At 33.0% G+C, this 17,401-nt stretch overlaps 2 protein-coding genes across 2 annotated transcripts; both read left to right on the top strand.

The window, feature by feature from the left end:
* Window positions 1-1,857: 1,857 nt before the first annotated feature.
* On the top strand, window positions 1,858-3,648 carry OCT59_021121 (uncharacterized protein). Its single transcript, XM_066149639.1, has 2 exons — window positions 1,858-2,165; window positions 2,241-3,648. Exons 1-2 carry the CDS (start codon window positions 1,909-1,911, stop codon window positions 3,427-3,429), a joined length of 1,446 nt encoding a protein of 481 aa, XP_065990527.1. The 5' UTR covers window positions 1,858-1,908; the 3' UTR covers window positions 3,430-3,648.
* A 5,392-nt stretch (window positions 3,649-9,040) lies between these two features.
* OCT59_021120 (uncharacterized protein) lies at window positions 9,041-9,430 on the top strand (the record flags this gene model as incomplete). The annotated part of the gene is made up of 1 exon (XM_066149638.1): window positions 9,041-9,430. One exon carries the CDS (start codon window positions 9,041-9,043, stop codon window positions 9,428-9,430), a length of 390 nt encoding a protein of 129 aa, XP_065990526.1.
* Between the last annotated feature and the right edge of the window lie 7,971 nt (window positions 9,431-17,401).

Below are 17,401 nucleotides of genomic sequence, written 5' to 3'. Positions count from 1 at the left end.
ACAAAGCTATAGAACAAAGAAAAAAATCAAGGATAAGGACGTGTTCAAAAGAAAAATCTTACTTTTTTACTTTCAACTGAAGATCATAAAACAACACATAATAAAAGTTAATAGGTGATGAAAAATTAATAATACAGGGTTTGACCAATAATACGAGTATAAATAAATATTCCTCTAAGAAGATGCAATTCTGTCACGTAAGATTTAACAATCTTTTCGAAATCAAAGCCAAAATGTATCTTCACAGTATCTTTCTGTAATCATCTTCGTATTTTTTGTCCTCAATTGCATTTCAAGAATCACCCATTCAAAGCTCTTTTTGCACATCATCTTACAATAAAGGTGTCGAAATATATGTCAAATCAAATGCTCTTGTCGTTAATGGTTGTGGATGTTATTACATGGGTTATAGATGTGCTTGTCAGTGTTGGTGTGATGGTGGTTGTATCTGTAGATGGTGTAAGTGTTGTTTAAGAGAACCAAATACCCAGGAACCCATCTATTTTCACAAAAATTGATATTGAGAATGTCAATAATTTGATTAATTAAAAGCGATTTTCAACATGTATGTAAAATAATATAGTAAATTTGACAAAATTTCTATTCATTAAATATTTAGAAGATTAAAAGTATAATTAACTAATTGTATTTTATTATTTTATAGTCGATTGATTTATTATTAATTTACTTAGTTATAACAACAAAGAAAAAACTCTTTTTTTTCAAATGTAAATCAGGATCAGGGCAATGTATAAGATATATATTTAATTTTAAAATAAAGTTTATTTTTAAATCATTTAAAAAAACTTATACGCCAAGCATAACAATGTTTTTTCATCTATAAAAATGTAGTTATAAAATAATGTTAATTATACATATTGTTTAATATTTAAAGACACGTAAAAAGCGTAAAATCACGTCATAACCATAGTAAATGTGCTATATATGATTTATAACTTATTAATATTATTGATAACATGCCAATAAAGTTTCAATTCCTGTAAAATATAATTAAAATATGGAAAGTCCATTATCAAATTGAAGGTCGCAGTATGCACATGACTACGTTCAATCAACAATTTGCCTTTATTGTATTAATTGTAAAAAACAAATTGATATAAAAAACTGTAAAGAATAAAAGAACGAATAGCAGAAGAAAAAAGACTAATTGAAATGGAAACTGTTTAAAATTTTTTTTTAAAAAAAATTATTATCATTCGTTGATTTTTTCAAGGTTTCAAAAAGGAAATAACACGATGAAGAAATTATTCAAAAAAGGAAACAATAGTGATTTGAGGAAGACGTTTTTAGGAGACAAACTAAAATTATAGATATTCCTCCGCTTTGCTTCGGCCTTCGGGTAATAATCAAAAAATCTTTAATGTTTAAAATGAAATAAAAATTATAGCTTTTATCCCTTTAATCATTCAAAACATTTATTTTAACTACAAATTATATGTTTTATGAATGAGTTTGTGAATTATTATTTATTTATTTTTTTCTTGATATTTTTTTTTCTTTTAATAACAATACATTTATATAAATTTATTAATTTACCCACTGTAATTTTAAGTTTATTTTAATTTATTAAACTGAAAATTTCATAACAACAAATTTTTTCAATCGCTCCACCAATTATTGTTGACCAAATATTATTTCTTTAATAACAAGTATGGAAAGTACTATAACAAAAATATGACATTTATCATGATCGGTGAAATTAACTTTGACGTCAGTAGTTATTAACCGGGTTTTAAACATGCAAAATTGCAAATTAACCGATCCAATCAATTAATATTGTGTTACAACTTCCAGATCTGCAATATAAAGGTTGAACCCATTTCACAAATTAGGATTGGCAATATTCTTGTGCTCTCTTTATTTTCCTCTTCATTTTTGACAAATATAATGGCAGATAATGAATTTTTACCAAAATTATCTCAAAATTTCCTTGAAATTTTAGACGACGAAGAATATTATGATATTACAATTGAAGTTGGTAAAGACCCTCACGTAAAAATTTTTCGTGCTCATATGGTTATATTAAATTATCGTTCTCCTTATTTGAGAAGAATTTTATCAACTAATAAAAGGAAAAATGATGGAACTGTAGCACATATTAAATTGCCGAATATCTTACCTGAAATTTTCCAAATAATTTTAAGGTAAAAAAGAATTAAACTAATTGTTATTAATAAATCAATAAAAAATTTTTTTTATTAACGTATTATTTTATTTAGGTATATTTATGGTGGAAGAATTTATTTAATAGAATATGATATCTTAGATATTATTAAAATCTTGGTTGCTGCTAATGAACTAAGTATTCGAGAACTAATCCCTCATTTACAATCATTTTTAATTAAAAACAAAACAAGTTGGATGGAACAAAATTTTAACTTGATATATCAAACGAGCTTCGAAAATAATTCTTTTTTGGATCTTCAAAAGTTTTGCACAGAGTTAATTTCTAAACAACCAGAAAAAATTTTCAATTCATCTAATTTTACTTCGATTCCAGAAAAAGCTTTAATCTCTCTTATTCAGCATGATAAAGTTAAAATGAGGGAAGTTCAAGTTTGGGAGTATGTACTTAAATGGGGTATTGCAAAAAATCCTGGACTTTCGTCAGATCCTTCAAGTTATTCAAATGATGATTTTAATGTTTTAAAAAATGCTTTACAACATTTTATTCCTTTAATTAAATTTACTGAATTTACTTCTAGAGAATTCCTAAATGAGGTATATCCGTATAAAAAGATTATTCCTGATGAGATGTGTGAAAATTTAGTCAAATATTTTTTGGATCATGATTATGTACCAAGGAAAAAATCAGAACCACAGATTATTAAAGAATTAAATACTAAGGGTATTGATTCAAATATTATTACAATTCAACATGCTGAATTAATCTCGAAATGGATTGATAAATTAAAGATTACAGATGAATTAAAAAATTCATATAAATTTAAATTAATTCTTCGTGGTTCTCGTGATGGATTTACAACTCAAAGGTTTCATGAAATTTGTGATAATCAATCTCGTACTGTAACGATTATTAAAGTAGTAGACAGCAATGAAATTCTTGGAGGGTATAATCCGATTGAATGGAAAAATAATTATAGTTTGAGGGGTAGTTATGGTACTACAAAGGATAGTTTTATTTTCTCTTTTGTGGATAAAAATAATATTGAAAACTGTCTTATTAGTCGAGTAGGAAATGTAAAACATGCTATAAATTATTGGCACTATTACGGACCATCATTTGGTATTAATGACCTTATAATATATGGAGGGTGTCAAGGTGATATTTCTTTTAATGAAAATGCTCTTAGTTATTGTCAAAAGGAATCTTATGAAAAACAGATCAGAGAAACAGGAGATAAATTTTCTATAGAAGAATATGAAGTTTTTCAGATACATGAATAAATAATAGATTAAATAATTTGCCAGGAAGTTGTGTGTAAGTTATTAGGGTTTGTACAATTTTATAGTTCAAAAAATTATTATTTTATTTATTAACAAGAGGTGGTTGTTGTGATTATGAATACGACCAGGTGTGAAAATAAAATATTCCTTTTGATTTTTTAAGATCTTCAAATAAAATTTAACATTCCGGAATTACATGATTTTTATGATTGTTAAAAAGAGAAGACAATTTTCCAAATGTTATTAAGTTCATTTTGTTATGTTATTCACATTTTAGATGTAAAACGCTATCCTATCTCCCTTTCTATAGGTTTGACATAAATGTCGCCTTTTTAAAATGCCCTATTAGGTTCGGCTGACCCATATCTAATTATTACGATTCATACAATCAACGTAGTCACAGTGAAATTCGATAAACCGGATCTACTGGTTCCACTAAAAATATCCAGTTTATCAGGATATCCGGTATAGCGAAAAAATTTTGATATATTGAAAATCTATTATACTGAATTTTTTTAAAAAAATTCATGCTAATAAAATCAATATACACTATATTTTAATTTTTTATCTTAGTTTTAAGTCATAGAGGTCATGAAAATGAATATAAAATATTTTTAATTGAATATATAAGTGATATATAACTTCGGCCGGAATTAAGATTTTTATAATTCTGGCCAAAATTAAGATTTACCACATCACGTTACTTTAATTTTATTGGTTAATGATCACATGATCCAGTTTATCGAATCATTTTTACTACTGTTGTAATGCCGTAGTATACCTAGTAAATTTATTAATTGTGGGGCGCAGTATTACATTTAGTCTTAGTGTATAAAATTTTAACTTATTTTTATTTTTATTTTAATTGGACCGAAAAGTCGTTAAACTATTAGTCATGAGAATCGAGGATAATTGGTCCGTGATGACCTTAAACTATTAGTCACGAGATTTAAGGATAAATGAAGATCCGAAAGATACTAAATTGGATGAAATCAAGTGATCTGAGGTGTCAAGTGATTAATTTGTTGATCACTACGTTAATATTATAAATCATAATTCAGGAGTTCATGATGATCAAATGGATACAAAATTAAGATAATGGAAATACTTTAAGATAATGGAAATACTTTAAAACAATGGAAATACTTTAATAATTTAAATCCATGAATCGAAATTATGAATTCAGTTACACAAAAACAAACATAAAAGGGCGTGAAGATCAACTTTTGGAAAAGGGAGAAATTGGACGAATTTTGTTATGAATTATTTATTTTGTTGTTTAATGTTATTAAACCAAGCATATTATTGTATTTATTTATATTATTAATAAAGAGTCATTTTGTTAATACCTGAGGTGGCAAACATATTTCTCTATGGGCTCAGGTGTTACAAGTAGTGCATGCTCCGAGAAAGGAAAAGTGATCATCCTCACATGATCACTACAGGTTATAAGTACAGGATCTCTGAGAAAAGAAAATGATCACCCCCACGTGATCATTAGAAGTTACAAATAAAGGATCGACGAAGTTAAGGAATTATAAAATTAAAAGTTCTAAGTCTTGGTTAAAAAAAAAAAAAGAATTTAAGGTGTATTAACGTTAAATTTTAATAAAATAAAGTTAAATATTTTAAAGGATACGTGAAAATAATGGTTACCAAGGTAAAAGGTATTAATTTGGGTGAGTATGACCATAAATGTATAAAGAGATAATGTTAAAAATTAAATTTTTGATCTAACTTGACCACCGGCTGATAAGTCAATGAAAAATTATTATTATAATAATTTTCATACATATGAACCAAATATGTATGGTAGTAATTGATTATCAAGGGAAATGCGAGGCTAATCAAGTTAGAAGGGGTTTTAATAGAATATTGTAAATAAGTTCCATGAATTAAGGATTAAAAATAATTTTTATAAATAATTGAAGTTAAGTTAAGGATAAAAAGTGTACCCAAAAACCGACACTATAAATACGATGGTAGGGTAATTCTGTGTGAACTCAATTGAGGTTTTCTGTGTGATCAATTGAGAATAGTTCTGTGTGAGCTTTTTCTGTGTGAACTCAATTGAGGTATTCTGTGTGATCAATTGAGAATAGTTCTGTGTGAACTTTCAAAAACAATTCTGTGAGGGTACCCAAGAAAAATCATGATTAAAAATTTTTATTAAAAATAATATTTGCTGGACAAATATGAGAAGATTACAGGAAAGAGATAAATCAAATATGGAAACACATCCAAATCTTAGGATGAAAAATTGTATGGAATATAAATTTATTTGTACAAACCTGTAAACTACCATACTCAGTAATGAACAAATGAGGTAAAGGCAAGCCCAGTATAGGTCAAATAAAATATAAAAGAAGGATAAAAAGTAAAAGACGTGAAAATTTTTAGAGAATTTTATTAAAAATGGAATGGTACCATGTTTGGAACGCTGAATATATAAACCATAAACAAGAACATGACCTAGGAGTGATAGAACCAGAGGAATGTTTAGCATGTGAAATATGTAACCCAATAGAAAGAGAAGTATCAGCAGCATTCAAGAAATTTTGGGATGTTTTATTTAAATTCGAGGATACAATACTAATGTACAATAATGTAACACATAAAGAATTATTGAATTTATTAAGTATGGACAATAGAGAAAGGGAGGATACAATACATAAAGGAAAATGTAGGAATATAGTAGATAGAATAATTGAATCAATAAGGTACAGACAACAACCAAAAATGAAAGAAAAAGGTTTAAGGATAATAATTGTAGTAATTGTAAGGGATTGTATTGAAGGAAATTTAGAAAATGAAGTATTTGACCGGTTAATTGGATGTCCAGAAATAATGGAACATGGATATATTTTGGAAGATTGGGATGTTGAAAATAGATTTCAAAAATTTTGGGAATGGTACGGTTCAATATTAGAATTTGGGGTGGAAGTAATCCATGCGACACCAGAAACAATAGTAATATTCAGGAAATTATTATACATGGAAGAAACCATAACTGAAAATATAGGAAAAGTAATTGATTTAACGAATACAATTGTTTACAGAAACTCATTAGGAAAGGAAGAACCAAAACAACAAGATTGGGAAAGATTGATACAGAAAGTGTTACAAAGATTTATTGACACCAAACAATTTACAAGGGAACCTGAGGACCCAGAAAGTGATAGTCCTGAAAGTTATGAATTAGAGGACAGTGATGGTAGTATACATTATGAAATAAAAATAGAGGATGATGTCGAATGGACAGTGGAATCATTAAAAAGAAAATTGAAGAAATGGGTGGAAGGTTCACCGACAAAGATATACAAAGAATGTGGGACCTAAGGATAAGGATAGAATTGATATTAACAGAGGACTTTTTAGGTACATTTTTCGAATTAATGGGACTAAGTGATGAAAAATTAAAAGATGAAATAAATGAATGGTTAGCAAAAGAAACATTAATATGTGGAAATTGTAGGAATAGAAAGTTACCTGATATGATAGCAGACATTGGACAATGTAAAAATTGTGAACAAGAAGTATTATTAGAATTAAAGGACGACTTAGAAAAACTAGGGTACGAATTAAATGTGTCAGAAATAGGGAGAATAAGAGAATTCAGGATAAGCAATAGTATAATATTAACAACGGAATTTATGGAAAAATATCTCCAGGAAATTGATACGAATGACAAAGAATTAAGGATAAAATTATATGAATGGATAAATGAAAATACCACATTTTGTGATGAATGTGGAATAAGATGGATAAACAATAAATTTGACGAAGGAAAACCAAGTGTAGGGATTGTGAAAATGACGAAAATGAAATTGATATCAGGGTTAAAAGATTAAAACAAATATGTGATGATAATAAAATAGGAATAACTAATGGAGAGTTATTGAGGTTAATCAGTATGGGATATACTGATGGAGAAATATTGGATCAAGAATTTATTGAAATATTCCAAGGAAATAAAAATGAAATGGAGAAAAATTTAAGGCGAATATTAGATAAATTTCTAAAACAGCAAGCTGGAATTGAGGATAGTGAAAGTAGTGGAAATGAATCTGATAATGAAAAATCTGATGGATCTGAAAAAGAATCAGATGGATCTGGAAAAGACGGAGAAATTTTAAATCCAAATGATACCGATAACAATGAAAATTTTGAAGAACCTTATGAAGAAAACATTATAAATAGACCTGGTTTTGACTCAAGTGAAAGTTCAGAATCAAACTCTGAGGATAAAAGTGAAATATCTGATTATAATATAGAAAATTTATTTGAAACACCTTTAACACCACCGATACCACCAATTCTACCAATAGTACCAATAATTATGGGAGCAACAAGAGCTGAAGTAAGGGAAGATTTTAGAGCGGCTTTACTAGCAGCAACAGGACATGATATAGGAGGTAATTGGGCTGGATTAGTCGCAGCCAACCCATTAGCAAATGCAATTGAGGATGCAGGAAATGTAGCTGGAGGAATAATTAGTATGCCACAATTTTATGGAAGGGAAGAAGAAGACATAAACGATTGGGTAAGACAATTTGAAACAGCATTTACTGCTATAGGAAAAGCAGCAGGAGTAAATGGAGCTAGACAAGCAGCAATGGCAGCTACCTGTTTGAAAGGTGCAGCAGCACAATGGTATAATGAAAAGAAGGAAGCAAACAATGGTCATTTGGTAAATTGGCAAGATAACGATAATGATAATGATTTAAAACATAGGATTAAACAAAGATTTACCAGGGAAGATGTTAGAAAAAGGAAAATGTTAGAATTAAGGAAAATAACACAAGGAGTAAATGAAAATGTTGAGGCATATACGATAAGGTTTAGACAAATATTAAGGATAGCTACCAGAGGCCATGCATTAGATGATGAATTACAAGTGGATAATTATATCGAAGGATTAACACCAACATTGGGATATCAAGTCAGAAGACAAAACCCAGCAAATTTAAATGATGCAGTGAATACAGCAAGAAGAGAGGAGGAAGCTACTAATGAATTAATAAGAAAGACACGTGGTATATCAGTTAGTACCCAAAGAAAAGGAATCGATATACAAAGTAGTATGAAAACCCCAATTCTGGCTCACTCCCACCATATAATCTAAAATACTACCACTTTATATAATCTAATTACCACCATCATATAACTTAATTACCATCATATAATCCACCTACCACTTTTACTATAATTTAACTACCACTTTATATAATCTAGTTACCACCATCATATAATTTTAATTACCACCATATAATCCACCTACCACTTTTCATATAATCTAGTTACCATCATATAGTTTTATTACCACCATACAACTCTATTACCACCATACAATCTGAAAAAATTAACCGAACAAGAAATAGGATTTCAAAGCCAACGGAGCCAAAAAAGGTAAGGAATATTAACCCATCCAGGAAACCAGCCATGGAGTCAATAGAGCGGAATAGCAAGGCAAGCAATTACCCTTATACCGAGAAAAAATGTAATTGAATAAAAGGTAGGTACCAAGTAACTATACAGATAAATAGTACATAACATGGTATATACCGCAGAAAAGTTAGCAACAATCTTTGGCTGCACAGTCTCTGATCTTATGGCTATCAATAGAGAGATTCTAAAAAGCCACCAAACCCCGTACGCAGTATCAGTAATCCCCGAACTTGTGGGCCATATCCTGGAATACATTCCAAGTAGAAATTTCGGGACACATCTTCTAGAAGTCAGCCCAATCTGGAGAGCCGAAGCTGAACGAATACTCTGGAAGCGGCATAAAGAAGCCGAGGAGGCATACGACAAAGCAGTAGAAAAGAAGGAAAAAGCAAATGATGCTCTTGGTCGATCAGAGGAGGAGGGTAATAGAAATCGTGACCTCCGTGAACTTGAATGGAAGGCATATCAAAAGGCTTGTAAAGAGAGAACAAATGCTGCAGTAGAGCATATTATGGTAAAAGAAGCTATTCGCCGTTGTAGCTTACAACTATAAGTTACTTAAGGATAGAGTATACATCAGGACGAGGATGTGCTCAGTGACTCGGATGACAATCCCGATGACTCAGATGGTGAGGAATAGTTTAGGAAGACAGTACTAATCTGTCTCCCTCTTTTTTTACCCTCATAGGGTAGGCGAACAATTAATTTTATTTTCAGAAAAAATGTAATTGAATAAAAGAGGAGTATAAAAAGTTTACAAGATGTCAACACATCAAGCAAGAAGTGCCCAACACAGACAAGTCACCCGATCAGTTCTAGCTGAACTCAAGCAGGTACCTGTCAAGTCCATCCCATATCCCCGCTCAAATGCAAAATTGCAGGAATATGAGGATGAGATCCGCCAAATCTGTGAAGCACAAGCGGCGGTAACCAATGAAGAGATAACCCGCATGATGCAAATTGATCCAGACCCACATTATGAGGTAGTCTTTGAACATCGTGATCAGGTACGTATAGGAAAGGAGTTAACAGACTCAAACTTTACGGCTGATATTGCTATAGGAACACCTGGAGAGCATGACTATGCTTCATTTCTTACAGCACACAGTCAAACAATCCAGAATATTCTTCAGGATGAAAGAAATCGATTGGGATCAATAAAAGTAAGAATTGGAATATTTGCCACAATAAGACGTTTAGATTCTTACCTTGAGGGATTATTCGGAGATGGTAACTTTAGTGAAGATGATGGAGTAGAGTATATCTACAGATATAACATACCATTTAAAACTCGCAATATGCCAATCCTACCATCAACAGATATTAATGGTACATTTAACTTTGCATTAGCAAGAATCATGCAGAAAGTAGAAGACTATGTAAATTACGGATCAGGTTGGGAATTTTATCGTGTAGAAAAAATATTTATAGAAATCTCGCAATTTCAACCACCCACAGGAGCAGGACATATACCACTCCCAAAAGATCTTGCCACGAAAAAGGGAGTAGTAAATCCAGCTAATGATGATGACAAATGCTTCCAGTGGGCAATCCTAGCAGCATTACATCCAGTAGAAAAGAACGCAGAAAGAATTTCCAAGTATAAGGAGTATGTAAATGAGTTAAACTTTGAAGGTATCGAATTTCCAGTACAAGCTGATGAGGTAATTCTAAGAAGATTTGAGCGACAGAACCCAACTATTGCCCTCTGCATTTGTGAATGGCGTGACCACCGCCTATGCCCAATATATGTTACCGATAGGGATGATGCAGAGGGCCGTAAAATAATAGATTTAGTACTTATCAGTAACGGGGAAAAGCAGCACTATTGCTGGATTAAGAATATGAGCCGTTTAGTAAATAAACGTACAAAAGATGGACATGCAACATTTGTCTGCCGATGGTGTATCTCCCACTTCACACATCAACAAGAAATCCATGACAAACATGTAGCAATATGTCGAGGATTAAAGAAAACCCCACAAGCAGACCGAATGCCATCAGTAAAGAAAGGAAATGATATATATGAATTCAAGAACTGGAAACGCCGCATGCAAGTCCCATATTACTTTGTTGCAGACTTTGAAGCCCTAGTAATGGACATACCACCCACAGATGAAGACAAAGATAAGAAAACCAAGAAAGTACAAGAGCAAATCCCCTGCTCATACTCGTATATTAAGGTAAGATATGATGGTGTAAGTGAATCACAGAAGATATTTACAGGAGAAAATGCAGCACAAAAATTTGTAATCGAAATGCTAAATGAGGCTGAAGCAATCCGTAATGAATTCAGAAACCCAATGGAAATGATGCCGTTAACAACCCAAGAGCAAGCAAGTTATGATAATGCAATAAACTGCTGGATATGTCGTAACCCCTTAAATGGAAATAAAGTAAGAGACCACTGCCATATTACAGGAAGGTATCGAGGTGCAGCACATAGAGGATGTAATCTTGACTTATCCATAAAACCTCGTGAAATGCATATCCCAGTAATCTTTCACAATTTATCAGGATATGATGGACACATAATTATGCAAGGAATTGGTGCAATGGAATGTGAGGATGATATTGATCCTATCCCTTATAACATGGAAAAGTATATGGCATTCAAGTTAGGTTCCCTCCGATTTATAGACAGCTTACAATTCATGAAATCAAGTCTCGACAAATTAGCATCCAATCTAGGTGCAGAAAAATGTAGAGCACAAGAATGTAGTAATCCACAACACTTATGGCGAATTGATGCAGGTAGATGCTTTGCACATCCCGAAAACTTTAAGATAACACGAAGTCAAATACCACCTGAATTACTCGAGATTTATCTTAAAAAAGGTGTCTACCCGTATGAATACATGGATGACTGGAAAAAGTTTGAGAAAACTAGTTTACCACCTAAAGGAGCATTTTATAGCAAACTTAATGAAACCCACATTAGTGATAAAGAATATGAATATGCACAGTATGTATGGGAAAAAGCAGGATGTAAAACAATGCAAGATTATCATGACATTTATCTCAAAACTGACGTCCTCCTACTAGCCGATATATTTCAGAATTTCCGAGAAATGGCCTTGAAAAAATATGGGTTAGATCCTCTCTGGTATTATTCAACACCAGGCTTCGCATGGGATGCACTATTCTTAATGACAGGGCAAAGATTGGATCTTATAACTGACCAGGACATGTACATGATGGTAGAACAAGGATTACGTGGTGGAATCTCTATGGTAAGTAAACGATATGCTCGTGCAAATAATCCAGGTATGGGAGAAGGTAAATGGACCGCAGATAAGCCCAAGTCATCTATTCTATACTTAGACGCAAATAACCTATATGGATGGGCCATGTTGCAATACTTACCTACAGGTAACTTCCACTGGATAAAGGAGGAAAACGAGTTATCTAACATTCAAAGGCAAATAGAAAGTAATGAAATACCAGACGATTCTTCTGAAGGATATATCCTTAAAGTTAAACTGGAGTACCCTCAAGCCCTCCATTCACAACACACAGATTACCCCCTTGCACCAGAACGAATGAAGGTTAAGAAGGAATGGCTTAGTAAAAAGCAGCAGGAAATAATAGCACGCTCAGGACAACGATACACACCCACAGATAAGCTCATCCCTAACCTATTTGATAAGGATGAATATGTAGTTCATTATAGAAATCTCCAGTATTATGTTAGCCAGGGCTTAGTAATCAAGAAGGTCTATGAAGCTATAAAATTCGAGCAGGCTCCATGGATGAAACCATATATAGAATTTAACACCGCCGAACGTGCTAAGGCTAAGAATGATTTTGAGAAGGACTTCTATAAACTCATGAATAATAGTGTATTTGGTAAAACTATGGAAAATCTCAGGAAACGTGTACGTGTCTCAGTAGTACAACCCCAAACCCATCCCAAGAAATATAAAAAGCTTACCTCAGATCCTGCATTCAAGGGTCGTAAAATATTCTCAGAAAATTTTGTTGCAATCCACCGACGAAAAGTGGAGGTAATGCTTAACCGTCCAACATATGTGGGTATGAGTGTGCTTGACCTCTCGAAGCTCTGTATGTATCAATTCTACTATGATACTCTTAAAGTACGATATGGTGAAAAAATCCAGTTATGTTATACAGACACAGACTCACTTCTTGTACAAATCCAAACTGAGGATATTAATGCAGACCTCATAGATATGGCAGACCAATTTGACTTCAGTGATTATCCTAAAGATCATCCTGTACGAAAAGCATTAGGTGATAAGACTGACATAAATATGAAAATCCCAGGGAAATTTAAGGATGAATGTAATGGAGCAGTTATAGCAGAATTTATTGGCCTCCGTCCCAAAATGTATTCCATTCTCAAGGTAGGGGATGAGACCACCAATCCAAAACATGGTATCCGTAAGGCTAAAGGTGTCCCCTCAAAGGTAGTTAAAAAAGAGTTCCACCATGAGCGGTATAATAAGGCACTCTTTGATCCTAAACATAATGATACAGTCACCTTTAGAGCAATCCGATCTGATAGACATGCCATAAATGTTATAGAAATGTCGAAGGTAGGATTATCCCCTATGGATGATAAAAAATGGATTGCACAAGATAATATCACAATGTATGCACATGGAGATTATAGGATACCACAACTTGAAAATTAATATAATATATGAGTAGGAGGCAGCATAGTATCAGATGGCACAACTAATAATTCTTCTCGAGTAAATATTTTTTTAGGTCCATCAGATAACCTATATATAACCGGCTGCCCATCAACAACTGTGGAAGATTCAATTGTATAAACTTTAGTAGACCATATTGGATCAGTTGCACGTCTCCTACCTTGGTAATCTGAGTTATCAAGTAAGTATCTCACAAGAGAACCAGCTGGTAAACGTATTTCTTCTGCACCTACAGGTCTATCCTTCCGAATTTTTGAAGGTAGTGCATACACTTGATCTTTCTGGATTGCCTCAACTGGAGACATACCTAGTAGACGAGTATTAGAATTATTTAGCTCATTCACAATATCAGAAAGGTTCTTAACCCAGGCAGTATTCACACCTTCTGTAAGGAGTTCCTTTGCATCCTGTATTTTGAAAAGTCTCTCTGCTAAAGTTCGATTATACCGTTCAACAATAGCCTGACTCTTATGAGTAGTACCCACCCGAATACGCACACCTTTTTCATCCATTAATCGGATAACTTCATCCTTAAATTCTGATCCCCCATCTACTTGTAAAACTCTTGGCCAAATAAGCGGGCAGTCTGCTTTACCATAAATCTTTTTAAATGCCTTAGCAACACGTGCAGAGCTGCGATCTTCTAGAGGTACTGAAGCTTTATATCGGCTAGCAACATCTACAATATTCAGACAGTATTTATACAGCTTTCTATCTACAGTATCATAGGGCATATATAAGATATCTGCTTGATGATACATATTTGGTCGAGTAATCTTATTAAAAGAAACCTGTGGAACATACTTGGGTATAGGTGAGTGTATTTGCCATATAGCCTGTTTATGCAACCACTCTGTAATATCAGATATATTAAAATCATGGCCTTCAGCTTGCACTTTAGCCCAAAGTTTTTCAGGAGTACGATAATATCCACATGGATGGTAATAGATTTGTTGAAGGATATAATTTTGTTCGATTTGTTTATTAAATGTAGGGTCTATAAAAATCTGTGGAACTGGCAATGGAAGATACATCGTTAAAGACACAGATTACAAAGCTTGCACATACATTGCAATCACAAGAGCAATATATAAAATACCTGTATGGTGTAATCGAGGGTCATGAATCTGAGATAGAAGAACTTAGGCAAAAAAATGCTGAGTTGCGTGCAAAGCTTAAGAAAGCATTAGAAACGGCATCACTAAAGGAGGAAGGGCTTCAAGCATTAGAACGTCAGCTGATTGAAGTTGATACTCTAAATATTCAACTCAAAGATCGAATAAAAGAACTTGCTAATAGACAACGGAAAAACATGGCAGCAATTCCTCCTGACCCTATTACAGAAATCTTAAATAATCGGACAACTATAGCAAATAGTGTAGCTGGTATTCGTATTCACCTTGATCGTACAACTATAGCAGCACACCCTCATATAAATCATTTATTTAACACTGCAAATGATAGTCTTGATGCCATTATCCGATATGCTAATGAGTTGCGAAATATTATAGAAGATCAAGATAATATGGAGGATAGACTTGAAGGTTTGTTAGATGATGCACATAACCGTGAAGAATATCTTAGACGAGAACTTAATAATACACGTGCTACTATACTAAGAACAAGACGTACCTATGAGGATGCATATGCAAATGAAGTGCGTCATCGCCAACATTGGGAAGGCCTTGCACAAAATACTCAGATCCAATTGGCTAACATCCAGGCTCAATTTGCTAACAGTCAAATCCAACTAGCTAATGTCCAGAGAGAACGTGATGAGAGTAGAAGAAATGCTCATAGATTATTACAGCGCTATAATACTGAAACAGAGCGAAGTAGAAGGCGGGCTAATGGTATCATTCAGCAAGCTCGAGCATGGAGAGGGCAATTTTTAAACTGTCGCAATCATGGTCAAAATTTGCAAAATCAGGTCAATAATTTGAATCAACAGATTCTAGCATTACAAAATAACCCTCCGGTAATACAACAACCTATAATGGCAGGATATGCACCTAAAAAATTTAGAGGAGCATCTGGTGAAGATCCAGAACTTTGGCTTCAAGAATTCAGGCAATGGTGTGAGTCTGCTGGACTTGATCCTGCTGCTAATGCTAGGACTCGTGTTAGGATTCATGGGATCTTTGAAACTTTACTTGAAGATGATGCTAGAGATTGGTATGAAACACATATCAAAGGAAAAAATTGGGAATGTGTAAATCTTCTGGATAATACTGGTGTGGCCACTCTTGCTGCTTTTAATGCTTTGAATAATGCCGCTATACAGGCTGTAGCGGCGAATCAATTTCGTGGAGGGGCTGGTGTATTACATGGACAAGCAGCTGCAGATAATACTATTACTGGTGCTAATTTTATACCTGATCATACTGTATGGGATGAAGATTGGTCAATAGTCGAGGGTCGTCCTACTGATATAGCTGTTAATAATCCTAATGCTAATAATGGAGGTACAATTGTGGCTCCTGGAATACGTATTGGACAATTAATATATCGTTTTAAGCATTACTTCCCTACTATAACATCTGAAAAGTCTAAGCTTGCATTTAATGCTATTGTTCAGGGTAGTGATACTGTAAGCCGATTCTATTCTAAATTACGAAGAATGGTTAGACTTGCATATCCAACTCTTCCAGAGGTAAATCAGAATGAATTAGTACGGCAACAGTTCTTAAATGGTCTTTCCAGTGAAAATAAGTTGGATGCACGACGTATTGGTTTAGAAAATTCAGTTGCATCTATTCTGAATAAATTGGAAGAAGTTGAGAAATACAGGACAGATATGCCACCTACTCCTATAGTTACATACCAGGGTCCAACTTTAGCGGATATTGAGAATCTTATAAATTCTAAAATTCCTATGACTACGGCTAAATCATCTGCAGTACCAGTACCATCTTCTAGTCCATTTTCAAGTCCTCAAAATGATACATCATTTCAGAGATTACTTGCTTTAGCATATAAATTAGGTCTTCCAAGAGATATCGATATAAGTAAAGTAACCCTTAGTGATCTTGAAATATTTATTGATACAGAACTTAATAAAAATTTACCATCTGACCATATTTACCGTGGTAATCAGGTATTTGGTATAAGTTCAGGTACACGCAAACCAAAGAAATCAAAGAAATGCTCAAGTTGTGGAAAATCTGGTCATACTAAGAGTTCCTGTCCAAAATCTAAGAAGGGAAAGAGGAAAACAAATTATGCACATGACTAAGGTTGCTTGTCTAAACCTCTTCAAAATCCTACGATTAGTTTCATCAAAATTTTACTATAGATTTATTATAGTTTCGGCAGAGTTTCGGCAGTTTCGGCATTTATAATAAGTTTCAGCAGTTTCGTCTTTCTCCAAAGTTTCGCCAGTTTTTTAATATAACTTTAATATAGTTTCGGCAGAATTTCGCTTTTCGGCGAAACGCCATCTTGCCTAAACCCCTAGGTTTCGGCAAGCAACCTTACACATGACTCCTCTGATTCCTCTAACTCTTCTGACGCCTCTGACTCCTCTGACTCCTCTGATAGTGATTCAGACTCTGGACATGCCTGCTATGGATTAAAAAAAAAGCCTACAGAAAGGAAACGTGTAGATAAAAAGCCTACTGATAAGAAAAAATCACTACTTGAAAGGCAGCGTATTATCTTTGAGGTTTTTATACAACTCTTAAAGCTTCTGGTTCAATCCTTCGTTAATGCTGTACCAAAAGAGACTGTTATATCTGCTTACAATGCTCTGAATGCTGAATTCATTAATTATAAAGAACCAGTACTCAGTCAGCTTAAAGGAGAACCCTCGATAAAAACACGTGAAAAAGTTTGGGATAATGTTA

The sequence above is a fragment of the Rhizophagus irregularis genome, chromosome 3 (assembly GCF_026210795.1).
Source record: "Rhizophagus irregularis chromosome 3, complete sequence".
NCBI classification, from domain to species: domain Eukaryota; kingdom Fungi; phylum Glomeromycota; class Glomeromycetes; order Glomerales; family Glomeraceae; genus Rhizophagus; species Rhizophagus irregularis.
The sequence above is the reverse complement of the archived record's forward strand: the minus strand, read 5'-3'. Positions and strand labels throughout refer to the sequence as shown.